The 17,017-nt window shown below is 41.7% G+C and overlaps 2 protein-coding genes across 2 annotated transcripts; both read right to left on the bottom strand.

Moving 5' to 3' along the window:
• Positions 1–12: 12 nt before the first annotated feature.
• Positions 13–3,354, bottom strand: C1H11orf42 (chromosome 1 C11orf42 homolog). The gene is made up of 3 exons (XM_034508881.2): positions 3,229–3,354; positions 495–1,293; positions 13–233 (listed from the first exon to the last, which is right to left on the bottom strand). Exons 1-3 carry the CDS (start codon positions 3,298–3,300, stop codon positions 100–102), a joined length of 1,005 nt encoding a protein of 334 aa, XP_034364772.1. The 5' UTR covers positions 3,301–3,354; the 3' UTR covers positions 13–99.
• An 830-nt stretch (positions 3,355–4,184) lies between these two features.
• Positions 4,185–11,001, bottom strand: Or52w1 (olfactory receptor family 52 subfamily W member 1). Its single transcript, XM_076939860.1, is given in 1 exon segment — positions 4,185–11,001. A coding segment is annotated over 1 exon segment (1,164 nt). The 5' UTR covers positions 10,159–11,001; the 3' UTR covers positions 4,185–8,994.
• Between the last annotated feature and the right edge of the window lie 6,016 nt (positions 11,002–17,017).

Raw genomic sequence — 17,017 nt, 5'->3', positions numbered from 1 at the left:
CCAGGGTGGTTTGGGGGTGCAGCAGCTGATGTTTATTGGGGACCAGTATCCCTATGCCAGATCTTAGGGGACTTGCCCCCTGCATCTCTTGCCTCAGCTTCATTCGTCGCTGTCGAACTCCGAGGACAGACCCTGCAGCAGGGGCAGGGACATGGAGTGCCGGTCGGGGTCCCCGGGGCCCCCACCCTGGGCTCCTGGTGCGGGGTTGCGGGGGCTGAAGAGCCAGTTCTCTGCTAGGGTTGGGGATAGTCATAGCTTGACTCATGCCCTGGTCTTCCTCCCTAGTCCCTCCCTCTGATTCTCTGTGCTACAACCCCTCCATCCCACCCCTACCACGGCCAAGCTTCCACCTCATCCTCCCCTTGGCTCCCTCAGTCCTTCATGTAGGTCCTATACAAATGCTGGGCTGCTAAACCCATTCCTTGGTTATATTCCCTATACCCTCTCCCTCCAATGGTCTTTCCCATTCTCATCTTCATTTCCCTTAGCAGTACCTGAAAGCGTATAGGGGCCTCTCCGGAAGGGGTTTCGACCCTTATAGGAGAATCTGGTGGGTTTGCCTTCTGGCCCTTCTTGAGGAGGTGGTGTAGGTGGGGCTGGGACAGGTGGAGGTACATCAGCAACTTCAGGAGTATCAGCAGGTACTGATGTGGGGGCCAGAGGTGATATGATGCTAAGGCTAGGTCTAACCCAGTTGGCTCCTTGGGGCAGTGGGTCTTTTGTCAGAGACTTCTGTGGTCCCAGCACACCCTTGGGCTGCAGTGAAAACTTGAGGCAGGAGAAAGCAATAGGTAGTGACCGCTGTAATCGGAGCAGCTGGGGTTCACGGGCTGTAGGCAAAAGCCCTAGCTGCAGCCAGGTGCAGGAGAAGACCTGGTAGATGACATAGATGCTGTGGGTGCTTCGGAGCCAGGGAAGATTCTGCTGTAGGCTCACCTGTCCTGGTGGTAGCAGTAGGAAAGCAACTTTCTTGCGCAGGCCTCCCATATGTAAGCGAATCCTGCAGGGCTGCCCATCTAACATTCGCATTTCTTCATAGGCTATCTCGGCTCGGCCATTTGGTGAGTATTCCCGAGTGCAGTGGGCAAAGACACCCTCAGACCCTGCCTGTTCTAGAAGATTTGGTAGCAGCCCTACTGATTTAAGTGCCCTTCGGCCCTGCCGACCTGGCAAAGCCAGGCGGGTGTGGGCTGGACGGGACTGTTTCACTAGCACGCCCAGTAGATCATAGTAGGCTGCATCCGACAGGAAAGGTACTGCCACTACATTGGACCCAAAACGCTCCTCGATGACCTGCAGGTGGCCAGTTTATAAGTCAGGGGCTGATTTAAGGTCAGAGGTTAACTTGTGTTGTCTAAATTGACCTACCCACCATTGTTCACTGTTTAAGTACATTGCTACAGTATATACAGATCTGTTTCTTATTTCCCAGTTCTCTCCTATAGAAGAGTCTAATGACTTATTTTGTGCCAAATTTTGGTAAATACTTGGATACATAAAAGAATGAGACTTTGTCTTTATCCTAATGTAGCTTGGGCTAATAGAGGAAACAAAAATATGAACAGTAGTTAAGTAAAATAGCAGGATGTGACAAGGACAAGTGATTTAACAGCCTCTGTCTGTGATAGAAAGGTGATCAAAGAAATGTGGTAGGTGGCAGCACTTGAGCTTTGGAGGAATTAGCAGACTGGGCAGTAGTTATTCCTGGTAGAATGGTCAGCCAGGGAAAATCCCTGAACCTTTAGGAACATTTAGGAACACATAATTTCATACTACTTGCGTTTAAGGAAGGAAGGAAGAGGAAAGGCACACAGGAATTAGGATATGGAAAGCCATGAATGTATGCTTTTCATAAGTGACTGTATATTCAGAGGCCAGTGGGCAGCCGCTTACAGGCCCATGGTGGGAAGATGGGGCCAGGAAGAAGAGAGCTGATTTTTTAATAAACATAAAGCAGGAAAGAGAAGTAACTTAAGACTGTTGCAATAATTGCAAGCAAAACACAATTTTAGTTTCTAAACTAAATAATGGGAAAGAGTTGAGGACACAGAATTGGTAGAACTTGGTCTCTTTATGGATGTGGGGGAAAAAAAAAGGAATTTTCAAAGATCATGCCTAGTTATATGGGTAATATTAGTGAAAAATAGGGACACAGATGTAGGCTTATAATGTTCATTCTTTTGGGGGTCAGTTACCTCTTCTGTGCTTTCTATTCTAGCTACAAGGGATAGTTCTTTCTATGTGTGTGTGATGTCTAATCTTTGTATTGTTTCAATATCTGTTTAGGGTTTCTAGTTCCTTAGGTTTGTCATTTATTTATTTATTTTTTTATTTACTTACTTATTTTTGGGGGGTTATTTGTGCTTGGTAACCAGTTCTTGAGAGTACATGGGAACCTTGTAAGATCCTCTTCAGTAGTTTATAACTTAGCTGTTAATAGTTTTGACTCATTATAGATTTCATTGGCTGAGTCTTCTGGTTCTCAGTTATGCTAGATTGCAAAACCATACAGTAGTTCCAAGTAATCTACCTTTTATCTCCCAGATATCACATATCTGTGTTCTTACACTGAATTCACCCAATGACCCCTGAAGTTACTCTGCTCTTATTTTGTAACATAAAGCAGTTTTGTAGTGCTGGCCTGTTGTATTGAAAGAAAGAAATCAGGTACTCAGGGGTGCCCTGCTCTGCTTGAACTTACCATGTTTATCCTGTGTTATTTCTGCTCTGAGTTATTCACTGAGATAATATAAGGAGAGTTTTCGTTTTTCTTCTTCTATAGTGGAATACCTCATTTATGATAATGTAATTTTAGCAGGTCTTATATAGGTACAGACTTCAGCACTGTTGAAACCAATTACTCTTAATCTTGGGAAGACCCTTTCTCTCTTGTTTCTGCCTCCCTTGCCTTTGTGGTTAGCACATTCCCAAGCAATGGGAGTTAATGCCATTAAGGTTGCTTTAAATCTGGTGGATGCTGCTCTAAGGTGATGGTTTAAGATGGGAAATGCACATTATTTTCCCCTCATTGATTTTGATTTTCATCTTAAATTTGTTGCTGTTCATTCACCCATCATTCATTCATTTTGTGTATTTTGTGTCTTTTATAAGTCGATTGCTACTGCTACTCTTGTCTTAGATTTCCCACCTCTTCCTACATAGACATCACCTAAGACCCAGCCTGGTCATACTTTGCCACTTTCCTCTTAGCCCTCTTACTTTACCTACCTTATCCTTGATGAGGGCCCAAGTGGCATCTGCTTCATCCAGTGTTAGCAGGTGGGGGGTACTGACCAACATGGTGGGGAGTGGAAGGGGTTGGGCAAGGTAGTGGCTGCTGCAGGAACCCCCAAGCTGCCCAGAGAGGTAAGGCCCGCCTATCTTGGGCTATGACCTGCTCCAGCATGAGGTCATAGAGGCCCTGCTAGGTGATAGAGCCTTGGATACAGAGAGCACCGTAACTCTACTAGCCTCATTGCAGCCTTTGGGTCATAATATTTACAAATTTTTATTTCCTTTTCCCATTTCTGTTACCTTTTGCCCTTTTATTTTTCCTTTATGTTCCTGCCCTGCCCTGTTCTGTTCTTAAACAGCACAATGATGCTCTCCTCTTTCATCTCTCCTCTTTTCACTTACTCACTCACTCACTTTTTTTTTTTTTTTTTTTGTACAGACTTGCATCATTGTCTTGTGGTCTTCTGCCTCAGCCTGGAGTGGTCATTATATTGCTTTGGGAGAGGAAAATGCAACACATTCTTTTTGTCCAGTCTCATCTGTAGTTCTTGGTTTGAGTTCTTTAAGGAAACAGGGTAGGGCCACTCCTCTTTTTAACTGCTTTACTAGAATAACTGCTATCTAGTTAGTTGTGGAATACTTCTCTTTGAGTTTGCATTGGGGTCTGGAAGGACATAGAAGTATAGATCAAGTCTTACACTGAAAAATATATAAACAGCAACAATATCAACAATAACAGAATCCCAGGGATTCTCAACCTATAAATTACCAGGGAGATTTGAAAATTACTGATACATGTCTCCTATTCTTACAAATTATGATTTAATTCATCTAGGGGGTATGCCTGGGAATCCTAACTTCTAACTTCCCTAGGTTGAAACCAGTTATTAATGAGTAGAAAGCAGGTGTGTGTAGGAGGGTGTTAGGGTGAGCTAGCAATGTGAAGAGTAAGATCTAGATGGAATATGTTCCCTTAGTAACTGGCAGGAATTTTCAGAAAGCCAGAATTACCCAGGTAAACATGAAGCTTTCCTTCATGTTCCATTCTTATCGCAGGCCAATTTGTGTTTAGTAGTTTCTCTCCCATTCTCATTATTACTCTTCTCCCTTGTGCCTTTGCCCAGAGAGCTTACCTAATGTTTTGTTTGAGAAGAATGACTCTTCAAAAAAAAAATTACTTTAGAAATTTTTAGTAATCATTTCCCACTCCACACTTTGTCTTCTGTTTCTGAGGTCTACTGGAGGACTCCTGTCTAGGGGGGTGTCCTGCTACCGCTTGACCTAGAGAGAAATGCTGTCCTGCAAAGCTGGCTATACTCAGAGCCAGCTTGAGGTGGTGTGTGTTATGCCTCACAGAAGGGTATAGCAGTGATGGAAAAGTATTATCAAAAAAACTGTCCAAAAGGAAGTGCCATTGGTCTTAAGGGAAAGGCACGTCTCCTCAGACAGTACTAATGCACGGACAGGTGCCAGTTTTTTGAGCAAATGGTTGACAGTAGACTTGGTCCTGTTTCCAGGAGAGGAATTAATGTCAGATATTTGTTGAATTCTTCAGTGCCAGGATGTGTGTCCAATACTAAGTGTATTATTTTAGATGATCCTTTTAGATGTTTCTTGTTTCTGTTTTGTGTTTGTTTTTTATTCAGGGCTTCACTGTGTACTTCAGAATGGCTCTGAACTCATTATTTAGCTGCAAGCTGCCCAAATCTCACAGCAATCTTCCTGCCTTAGCCTTCTGAATACGGGGATTACAGGTGTGCAGCACTGCCAGCTTCTTTTCTGGAGTGTGTATTATTGTTTAATTTTATAGTGAAGAAAAGGTTCAGAAAAACTAATTAGTCAACAACACATAGTAAGTGATTAACAGCAGATCTGGGGTCAGCTCTTAATATTGAACAGTGGCTCCTTTTGGTGGTGGTGCACTGCTCACTTGAGGGTATAATGAGAGGAACACATGTAGTGTAGTGAGAAGGAAGTGGGCAAGATGCAAGAGAAGCCACAGCAGTCCAAGTGAAAAACCTCAGGTTTCTTAAGACAGCTGAAACCAAGTTTCTTCTTTTTTTATGCCTATTTGGCAAGCCCCTCACACAATACTATGTTTGATATTAGGACTAATTTTTAATGTTTATGGGTGTTTTGCCTGCATGTCTGTTTGGCTGTGCATCCTGTGTGTGTGTGTGTGTGTGTGTGTGTGTGTGTGTGTGAGCGCGCGCGCGCGTAGAGGCCAGAAGAGATCATTGGGTTCCTTGGACTGGAATTAGAGAGAGTTGTGAGCTGCCATGTGGGTGTTGGAATCGAACCCTCATCCTCTGTAAGAGCAGTCAGTGCTTTTAATTACTGAAACATTCTCTCCATTCCTGAGCTAGAATGTCACTGTGTTACTGAAGCTGGCCTCCCACTTGTGTACTTCTGACTTAATTGCTACATTCAAAGATGTATACCATCCTTTCATTTTTGGTTGCCAAGGAAACCAAAAGAAATACAGTGTAGTGTAGTTGGCAACTCTGTTCTCCCAGAAAGAAATTCTGATGAGGAATACTGAGGTGGAATAAGGCAGATACAAACAAGCAGAAGGGACAGAATCATGTCCCTCTGGACCTCAGCAGTGTAGAAGTAGAGCTGACTGAGAATCATGTGTAGATGACAAGGGAAGTCCAGAATGAGAAGACATGAATGAGGTCAGTGCAGAGATGGCTTATTGGTCAAATAGGAAGCATAAGCTCTTAGAGTTTTTGTTCATGGACATGGTTCAGAGGTCAGATTGGGTTTAATAAACTACTCAGCTGGAAGTCCTCATCTTCTCCTCTTTTCTTGCCTTCCAATTCCCATGGATTTCTAGGCTTCCTAAATTCTATGATGCTATACCTTAATATTGAGTAAGTCTGTCTTTCCTTTTTGTTCAGAGTCTGAGACTGAACGATGCTCCAGGAAAACAAATGATAACTAAGTCATGAATGAGTTGGTGAGCCCGAGGGTCGGACTGTTTGGACCATATCTTTCTGGGATTTGTTTCCTGTGTGGCACCATTCTGTGGTTATCTTTGGAAAGAGGCACTGATTGCCTTGAGGATATGAGAGAGTGATATAGATGGAGATAGGAAATAAATAAATAAATAGGACTGCTGATGCAGAGAACATGGGATTCTTTGCATGAATCTTGTAGCATAAAGTAGCACTGACAATAAAGATAAAGAGTGATAAAGCTCCCTAGTGCTCTCTTGATTCAGGCTGCAGGGATAACTACTGTATAAACTCTCAATGCTTTATTTTAAACTTTTTGGGATAAATATGTAATAAAGCTGAGAATTTTTTAAGTTTACAGAAAGGGAATAATATTTCTTATGTTTGGGAATGTCCCCGTTGAGATTCAGGGCAGTGCCCTCTAGTCAAACCTGTCAACGTTCCTTTCAGTTAGATATGTGAACATTTACACTAAGTGAAATAAAGGCTATAAATAGAATCATAATGGTTGGGGCCAAAGTTATGAAAAAGATGTTTCTACAGAGATTATTTATTTTGAAAGTATAGGTGGATGGGCAGTGGGCATATAGTTAATTCTCAGGTTATTATGAAGAACAAGAATGAGAGTGTGCTGGCAGAGCTTTCTGAACACATCACATGATAGGTATGTATGGAAGATCATCAGAACACAAATGTTTTAGATTTTCGGCTTGAAGAAAAAACATTCTCAGCACACAGCTTTGGAACAGGCAGACTGGGAGAACTGCACAGCTAAGAGTTGAAGGTGCCTTATCTTCCCATGGCGGGATGGTAACAGACTCATTGCTCGTGAACATTGATTGCACATGATTTCCCATGTATCAGAGAAGAAAATGGTGCGTGTGTATGTATGTTTGACATGGGGTTATCACACACAAATTCCTTTATATTTCTTTATAAAAATGTAATAAATATCCTACTGCCATACGTGTTTGTTCACATCTCAGTTATTTTCTCAGAGTAGATCAATCAAAGGGTAAGAGAAGTATGTGGATATCACACACGTGCACAGAGGAGCCAGAGCTGAAGGTGGGTGTCTTCCTCTGTCATTCTCCACGTTATGTTTTGAAACAGTTTCTTACTGAACCCAAGCTCACTAATTGGAGCTCGCTGATTGGCTAGGGACCTCCAGGGATCTGTCTCCTCTTGGTTCTCCTTCTCCTCAGTAAGGAGTTACAGATTCACACCTGGTTTTTATGTGGGTGCTTGGAATCTGAATGGAGGTCGTTATGCTTGCAGGCTCTCAATGTTTCTCAGAGCCTTCTCTTCCAGCTCCAGGACTAGTATTTTCTTAGCTTTTTACAAAATAATTTTGTGGAGGACTTTTAAACTTACAACTGCATGAAAAAGGTTAGTTTTGAGAATGATTGAACGCCTACACCAGTGGTTCTCAATCTGTGGGTCGCGACCCCTTTGGCAAACCTCTACCTCCAAAGACACTTACATTAGTAAAATTACAGTTAGGAAATAGAAAGTGAAAGTAATTTTATGGTTGGGGGTCACCACAACATGAGGTACTGTATTAAAGGGGTACAGTTTAGGAAGGTTGAGAACCACGTGGACTAGATGCTTTCTTCACCCAGTCAGATTCAGTGATTTTGAAATCATGCAGACATTTTGAGGTACCTTCCTTATTAATAGGAGTCTATTAAGACCCCATCTAGCCCTAGAAATGACCAATGTCCTTAAGTCATTGGAGCTACCTCCTCTTTGTGGTGTCTCATGGTGCTTGGTCCAGCTTTCTGAGCTACTGGGCTAGGTTGTTTTTGCTTCAGGTTTCCATAACTAACACCAATACTGTGGTTATGACTGCAGTTTTCTCTGAGCTTACAGCTGTGATTCCCTGCCTGTTATATATTACTCCTTCTATTGTCCAGCCTTAACTGAAAAAGGATTCCTTCATTAGCTGCTTCCATTTAATATTCTTCCATGTACACCATGCTGCTTCCAGTGTAATATTCTTTTGGGCAGCTGCAGCAGCATGAAGTATTCTCATTTCATCATATTGTACTGGTATCACATGCTGTTACTGTCAGTGAGCAAGACAGAGAGGAGTGCTGAAGGGGATTTTACATTCTTGGATGAGGGTACACAAAAGGGCAGGTTGACAAGTGATTATAATGACCCTTTAAATGTCGGCATTAATTATTAATTATTATTATTTTATTATTTTAGTTGGACCTATGACTCCCAAAGTCCCAGCCTCAGAGAAAGAAGTTGTAGCTATTGCTTTGGGGGTCTTTGTTGGAAAGACCAAAAAAATTCTTTGATTGGGAGTATCTTAAGTCCTATATGCTGGCTTAATTGGCTTTATAGGATACATTTTTCAGATTCTTACAATGTGGAGTGTAAGTTTGTATAACATCTTTAGAACAGTCTGAAAAGAGAATCTGGTATCTCTAGGTACAGACAGGGGTGTAACTCTAGACAAGTACCTACACATCTAAGAAGCAGAGTGAGACTTGGGTTGAATTGATAGGGTCAGGCAGGAGAGGGAAATTCTCCAGTAGACTAAATCTCAACTAGTTCTTCATCTCCTTATTTTCCCTGCATGGTAATGTAGCCCCTGCTTTTGCCTCCTTTCAAGTAATAGATATGGCTGGCTCGGCCAGAGTTTACAGGTGCCAATGGTAGACACACTAAGGGCTTCACGGCAAATACCTTTTGAGTCATCACAGTGCTGTGCACACAAAGGACAATGACAATATAACCTACATTCCCAGACTCCAGGTTTTGCTCCAAGGGAGTTCCTTACCCCTGTTTACTTCAAGGTCCATCTAAACTGCTTTTTTCTGAATTTGAACATTTCTAAGAATCGGTCCCTGATCTGCTTGGTGCGGACCCCATAGATGAGGGGGTTGAGGGCAGGTGGCAGCAGCAAATAGATGATGGAGAGAAGGATATGCACGGGCTTTGGGACAGTGTGACGACCAAAGCGGTGTGTGAGGAAGGAGAAGAGACCAGGCACATAGAAGGCTAGGATAACACAGATGTGAGAACTACATGTACCAAAGGCCTTTACTCGGGCCTCCTGGGTCGGTAGCCGAAGCACAGCATGGGCAATGAGACCATAAGATCCCGCAATGCCCAGAATATCTACACCAGATACAGCCAGTGAAAGTGCTAGCCCATACATGTTATTGACCCATGTGTTACCCACCACCAGCTCTACAACTGCCATGTGTGCACAATAGGCATGATGTATGATCTTGGCATGAAAATGCTTAAATCATACCACCAGCAGAGGGAAAGGCACTATAACAGCCATGACTTTCAGTGTCAGTGCCAAGACTGCATAGCCCACACGGGCTTTAGTAACCAAGATAGGGTAGTGTAGTGGACGCCCCACTGCTACAGCACGATCACAGGCCATGGCCAAAAGCACACCAGATTCCATAGCAGTCAGTGCATGGACAAAGAACATTTGGATTAGGCAGGCAGTATATTGTACAGGTTGGGGCCCAAACCACAGCACAGCCAGCAACTCTGGGGCTATAGATGTGGCTAAGCCCAGGTCAGTAGCTGCCAGTGTGGCCAGGAGTAGAAACATTGGTTGGTGCAATGTAGAGTCGATTCGGATCACTGTCAGAAGTGTTGTATTACCTAGTAGTGCTAGCAGATACATGAGCCCAAACACTAGGGTCAGCCAGGCCTGGCCATCTCCCAACCCTGGGATGCCAGTCAGTGTAAAGAAAGCTGGGTGTTGGAATGTGGAGTTGGACTGGGAACTTTCTGCCATTCTGTAAGGATGAAGTTTGAGTCTCATTGGGTTATTGTTCCTGTCGGGGAAGGACAAGAGGAGAAGAGAGTCTAGGGATGTTACAGTGCCATAAACCCATCCATGGGCTGGTAAAGGGCCCGGAATATTACAGGAGCATAATCTTTGCTTGAGACGGTTTGGATTGGTAATAATGGTCATGACCATAATTGGGTCATGGGATAATCTTTTGCCCCTAGTTATCCATGAGTGTTATAAGGAGAGCAGAGGCAGAGTTAGAAAGGAAAGGTAAGGAAGTGGGTGACTGATGAGGTGGCTGCTACAGTCAAAGAGTCCTCCCATATGAGGTCATCTGAAGAGATAAAGCTATGACTGCCTTCTCTCTCAGAGTTCAAGGACAGTTTGGTCTCTGTATTTAGGGAGAAAATTGGTGTGGGATGAGGACCATGTTATCTCACTTTGATTATTTATGGGAGGGTCCTTGAACCTCTGTGGTTTTGATTCTATAATAGGGCTAGGCACAGTGATCTTAAGTATTTACTTGAATTAATAGTTGGGGTACCAGTACACTAGGAAGCAAGGAGGAGGCAGTATAGAAAGACAGGGAGAGTAGGGTCTACGGTGAAGCTGGGAGCCTGAAATGACAGGAGAAATTTAGTAGGCTCAAGGGGTGCTTACATTATTCTGCATTTGGTGCTGATGTAATCTTGAACATCAGGAGGAGAGAAGTGAGTAGGGAGCAATGGAGCGAGAGATGGCAGCAAAAAAAGAGAAACATTTCTTCTTGGTATCCTTGCATTCTTCTGGATTCGGAAGGGGGTTCCACTTGAGTCTTATTCCTGGACTGCCTCAGAGGTAAGGCAACTGAAGGAGGAAATGCCAGAGATCCCAGAGTACTGAGAATATGAAGAAACACCTCTGATGGAGGAGGCACGATGAGTAGACGGAGTCCCTGCAAGTGTCTAACCCCCGGCAGAAGCTTAAATGTTGAGTGAAGACGAAACCAGTGGAGGATTTGACTAAGGAGTGACTCTGAGCACTGAGTGCTGCCAGTCTCTTCACCGTGACCAGTGCCTCTTGGGGCCTTTTATAAGCTGTTCTGCCTGCATTCCTTAGGGCCCTTATCCCTTCCACCTGTGCCACGTTAACTCTTCTTTTACTGTATTCCGTGCTCACAGACTCAGCATGTTCAGAGAAAGGAAAGGAGACATGAAAGGAAAACCTTGGAAAAATCTGGGGAAGAGGAACACTTCCTCTGGAAGGTCTTTGTAGCTGGAGAGAACTTGTGTCATTCTATAATGGCATCTGCTCCACTGTAATAACTATTTGTCTTTCCTCACCTGAGTAGAAGTGCAGAGCAAGCATTGCTTCTCCTTAACCATTGACTTGACAGCTTCATATTGTCTGGCACACATGTCTAGGCTATGAATGAACATTTACGACTTTCAGCTGTGAGCAGATCTGTTAGCCTCAAAGCCTAGGATGACAGGTACACTTGTTATTACAGCTTTAGCAGTTAGGCATCCATGGAGAAGAGAAAGTGTTATTCACTATCAACCAGAAGAATGCAGTTTTTTTTTTTTCTATAAAAAGGCATCCTTAAAATGACCAGTATGCAAAAGTCACAGTGAAAACCAGTGGGATTATTGGAAAAATGAAAATAAGGATATAGCATCCCAAAATATCAGTGACACAGCACCCCAAAATATCAGTGACACATGGTCAAGGAGATTGCTCATTGCATAAAGTACTTGCCACACAAATGTGAAGACTGAGTTTGGATCCATGGCACTTACATGAAAGCCAAGTGGATGTGGTGGGCCACCTGAAATCCCAGCAATTAGGAAACAGACAGGAGGTCCCTGGAACAATTTAGCTAGCCTAGAGTATATCTAGGTTTAGCAAGAGACCCTGCTTCCATAAATAAATGGAGAACGATTGAGGATGTCAATCTCTGGCCTCCACATGCACACACACACAGACACACACACAGACACACACACACACACACACACACACACACACACACACACACACCAAAACCTGCAGTGCAATTGTCTTGGGTATTATATGGTTAAAAATATGCACGTACTATACTGTATCTGAAGAAAAGTCTTGAGTTTCATAGAAAGCCTGTCAGATTTGTGTTGAAAGTTACAGGGGTACGCTCAGACAGCTGACAGATGTTTGAAGAAGAGTACATACTGAGTTTTCGTGCTCAGCCAGGATCATCTGGGTGAAGTTTTCTGTGGCTATCAAGTCTCTAAAATGCTGAATCACTTATAAGTATAGAACTCACTGCTCAGTTTCCTAACGTGTCAGCTGTGTTTGGACAAATTTGCATTTCAAAACCAGCACTGTAGCAGAACTGACTGAACCCTTTTTGTTCCTGATCCTTTGCCATGTGGGGGAAGATGAAGGGACCATAACAAGACCTGTTGCTCTCTAGGAGTTTATGTACTGATCTAAACCCTCACCTCCAAACAGATTTTAAAGTATGATTCTTTCCCTCATTTTACAAAACAAAACAAAACAAACACCCTAAGGCACAAGATGAAATAACCTGCCAATAGTCACAACCGATAGCAGAGTTGATACAGAAACTCGTATAGTTTGGCTTTAGTGTATTGGTACTGAGCCACCACTAAGTACTTTAGCCAAAGTTTAGCACGGGGATAGAAGTTTAGTAAAATAGCTAGAGACAATGGGTACTTGTTCCTTCAATAGATAATCCAGGGGGCTTTGGTTTTGGTGAGTAGGTCACAGTTTGATGTAAGCAGTATGCAGTGGGTCGTAGTTGCTTGAGTAAGAAGGGCACAGCTCAGGAGCTAGGAACTGTACAAGGACAGCTATGGAGGGAGTTGGAGAAAACTGCTTTTGGCTTCAAGAGATTCAGAGGTTTTTTTTGGATGAATTAGAGATGACGTGTAAGATAAATCACAACTCTCTTAGATCCAACAATCTAGAATTTAGGTAATTGAGTTCTTGGAAACCTAATTTTGAGTTTACAAGATGCACTAGGAGATTTGTTTTTAGAAAATTCTTTTGTTGGTATTCTAGACCCTAGATCATCTTTATAGAAGTTCTCTGAGTGTATGTTGGGGTCACCTGACTTAAGATGAAGATTTGACAATATGCCCATGACTTTATAGGACTATCATGTTAGGGCCTGCTTCTCACAGGAGAGTGTGAAGCCTCCCAGGTTTGTGGTAGGGAAGAAGTGTTGGGAGCACAAATGTCATTGTGCTCACAGATAGCACTGGGGAAATGAGAGATGTTAAGCACCTTGGGTTGGCCTTTCAAAAAAGATATATAACCTATTTCCTGCCTAGAGGACTTGGGATGGAAGTGACTAATGGCCTAGATAACCCCTGGGCTATCTGTAGGGCCAGGCCATATCTGGCTACTTCCAAGCTCCCACAATTTGGACCAGAGTTGGCTAAAAGTCTAGATGAACTCTGTAATGTCTATATGGCCAGAGGCTCCTCCAAGTTTCCACAGGCAGGACCAGAGGTAGCTAATAACCTACATAACTTCTGTGCTAACTCTTTGGCCGAGACCACACCAGCTCCTCTCCTAGTCCTTTAACATATGTAGCTTGTCTTTAGAACCCATCTTCATGGAAGAAGTGACATGAAATTACATAGAAACTCTTCTTAGAAACTCTTCTTTAAGAAGAGTTTCTATATAATTATGCCTCCTTGTGCACATGAGATTGCGTTACACCAGGAAAGTTTTTCCAAAATGGTACTAAACTTAAACATACCTAAAATACAGTCTGGTTCCAGACTCTAGAAGTTTTAACCAATACCAGCTACTGAATTGTGTTGAATGGGATTTCCTTTTTGCCTTACTCCAGTCTTGCTGTTTGCAGAGACCTCTATAAAGAAGAGCACATTGAACCTCTCAGTTGTTTCAAGACAGAAAAATAGGATAGGGGAGGCTCTGTTTTGAGATTGACTCTGACTCTCTTACTTAGACTAATATAGCTTCCACCGTCACTTTCCATAGACAGGGATGTCAGATATCAGCATGTTTCCACGTGGACCTCTTCTGTGTTGGTTTGTTTTACTTTAAATGGTCTGTAAACACTACACACATTACTCATTTATACAGTAGATTACATTTCAGAAAACCTTGGGTTTAGTGGTGCCACACAACACTGAATCCTCTTACAGAAACCTAAGTAACTCTGGAGTACCAAACCACAGTGCCCAGGTCAGTATGAGATGCCTGCAGACCTAACAGCATCACAGCAGTCTTGAGGCTTCATCTCCCCTAAATCCAGAGAAGAGAGGGGACCTTGTAAGGTCAGGTGGCATTATCATATGGAAATGTGGAAAGATCATGGAATCACCACACCCGCTCTGTCTTCTAGCATCGATCACCCCGCCATCTCCAGCCTTCCAATCCTGGCATGTGAAGGTCCTTAAAATAGTCTATTAACCACGGGGCACATCAGTCTCTACTTCATGGAGTATATGAGCTTGGACTGAGGGCACTGATTTGAGAAAGGAACTGTTTATTCTCCATCTTTATTGTGGGATCCTGTGGAACTCAAGTTGTGTTAGGACTGTAGAATAGGTCATGTCTATATGTATGTATGTAGTATGTATGTATGTATGTATGTATGTATGTATGTATTTTTTGCCTCACTGGGGGTTGAAACTTGGGCACATACATGCTCTAGGCAAGTTATTTACCATTGAACTATATTCCTAGTCCCTTATGTTTTTCTTGAGCTATGCACTCAGTAATTTACCCAACTAGTACTGGAACTTACTACATAATGTAGGCTGGCCTCTGACTAATGATCCTACTGCCTCAGCTTCTGGAATAGCTGAGATTACTGGTGTGTGCTACCATAACCTGCCATGTCTAATTTAGTCATTATCTGCTCTCCTGCGCTCTCTCTCTCTCTCTCTCTCTCTCTCTCTCTATATATATATATATATATATATATATATATATATATATATATATAAAATCTACCTCTGCAACAGAATTGTTTTTTCCAATTATACTCTGAGACTGACACCATCTTTGATCATATTTAACTAGTGACTAAGATTATCCTGCATGCTGATGTCACAGTCTCCTGGTGCACACTGTACCTGTGAGACTAGGTTAGGCCACTAAGGAACCCCTTTAACATACAGAATAGGTTTGTTTTTTTTTTTCCAGGAGAGGCATGGAAGAGGATTATTTGTTTATTATTTATTTATACTATTATTAACTAAAACATAGTCCTGTACTGGGGTGTTTCTTTAAAAGCTTATAGGAGATATAGGTTCTTGTAAAGGTTCTTTAGCTTTTAGAGAAAGACTCCTGAAGTGACTCCTTTTATTGGAATTTGGCTGAGGCCATCAAGAAGGATTACTTTCTATCCAGACATGGTGGCTCATGCATGTAGTTGTAGCACTTGGAAGGCAGAAGCCTGGAGATTACTATTTAGTTTAACACTAGCCTGGGCTGCAGAGTGAGACTGTTTCAAAACAACAAACAAGATTTCTCTGAGGTACTGGACAGTACTTTTACTGTTCCCACCAGAATCTCTTTCCCTATGAACTCACTGTATGGTTGACTTATAAGCAGGAAAACTACTAATTTTAGATACAGAATTCATCAAACATTATTAAGAATTCATTATATGCCAACACAGTACTGCATATGGATAAATATTCTTATTATTTTTGTTGGTGAATATACATTTATGCTCTCAATTCATTTGTTGCACCAATCCCCACTGTGATATTTGAAGATGGGTCTTTGGGAGATAATTAGGCTAAACTGAGACCATGAGACTCTCTGAATGAGATTAGTGTCCTTAAAAGAATTGGAAGAGTAAGCTTGCTCTCTCCCTACCCACATCTTATATGGAACCAGTGGGAAGACAACAAGCTGACCCTAAATCAAGGACAGAGCTCCCACTAGGAGCTCCTCAGTTGACTCCTTGATTTTTGACTTCTCAGCCCCAGAACCATGAGATAGAAATGGCTGTTGTTTAAGCCACAAAGTCTGTGGTACTTTATCACAGCAGCCTGGATATGCACTCAAAGAGCCACCAAGGCCAGCTCATTAGGACCTTATGTGTCTGAGATCCCTGTGTCCACTGTCTCTTTTGTCTCATACTTATTCTGGAATATTGTAGTCATCTCATTACTGATCCTCTTGTCCCTAGTATTTTTTTGTATTTTATTTTAAAAAATCATACTTTTATCTTAGAAGTGACCAACATATAAATGTACAAAGAAAGAATATGCACAAGTAACAATAAGCCCCAAATTGTCAATTGTTAATGTTTTATTCAACTGCTTTTAGATATTTTTAATATAGGCAATAACAATTACAGATACTAAAGTCTTTTTTAACCCTTAAAATGTCCTGTTCTCGCATGTTAAAAAATTATTATGAATTTTTAATGCTTTTCTTTGTTGGTGCTTTTATATATTTACATGAAGTAATCCCTATTATATGTAGAAATTATGTTTTTGAGTGATTTTTATACAGGTAAGCAGATTTTTATTACCCATTTAAATCACTGTAGAGCTTTATAGCTTATGATTATACCAAATATGTATTTTTAAATGTATTTAAAATTGCTACTTGCTGTTTTGCTATGTATAGTATTATTGACAACTTTGTATACACCTTCTGTATAAATGGAGATGTGAAAATTTCATATGTTTTTCTTTAGAAAAAAATTTCATATATCTGTCTTTGGCAGAGTACTCTAAAATTGCTCTAATTTGGCTTCTCCTTAGCAACTTTATATAAGATCTTATTTTTTTAAATACTATTGATGATTTTGTATCAGACTGATATTTTTATGACTATAACTAATAATATTACTTTGTTTTAATATACATTTTACATGTTTTTATTGGTTATTTATGATTTCTATACTGAAAATCTGTCAGTCGTTTCTTTGGTCTCTTTTTCTAGCCAGCTGTTTTCCTTCCTGTGTAAGTATGTGAATGGTTATTAGTATTCTGGACAGCAACTCTTTATTTTACATTAGAAATAGAACCTCCCAGGCTTATGTCTTTTAATTTTATTTGTGGTT

This window comes from Arvicanthis niloticus, chromosome 1, assembly GCF_011762505.2.
Source record: "Arvicanthis niloticus isolate mArvNil1 chromosome 1, mArvNil1.pat.X, whole genome shotgun sequence".
Taxonomy (NCBI): Eukaryota; Metazoa; Chordata; class Mammalia; order Rodentia; family Muridae; genus Arvicanthis; species Arvicanthis niloticus.
Note: the sequence above shows the minus strand (reverse complement) of the source record. Positions and strands in the feature narration are given on the sequence as shown.

Bases quoted from the DNA above. Each gene is read 5' to 3' on its own strand.
- C1H11orf42 (XM_034508881.2), bottom strand. From the start codon at position 3,300: ATGTTGGTCAGTACCCCCCACCTGCTAACACTGGATGAAGCAGATGCC. The intron at 1,294-3,228 runs GTAGGTAAAGTA...GGCCACCTGCAG, and splicing joins GGGCCCTCATCAAGGATAAG to GTCATCGAGGAGCGTTTTGG. The intron at 234-494 runs GTACTGCTAAGG...CCCCAACCCTAG, and splicing joins AGGCCCCTATACGCTTTCAG to CAGAGAACTGGCTCTTCAGC.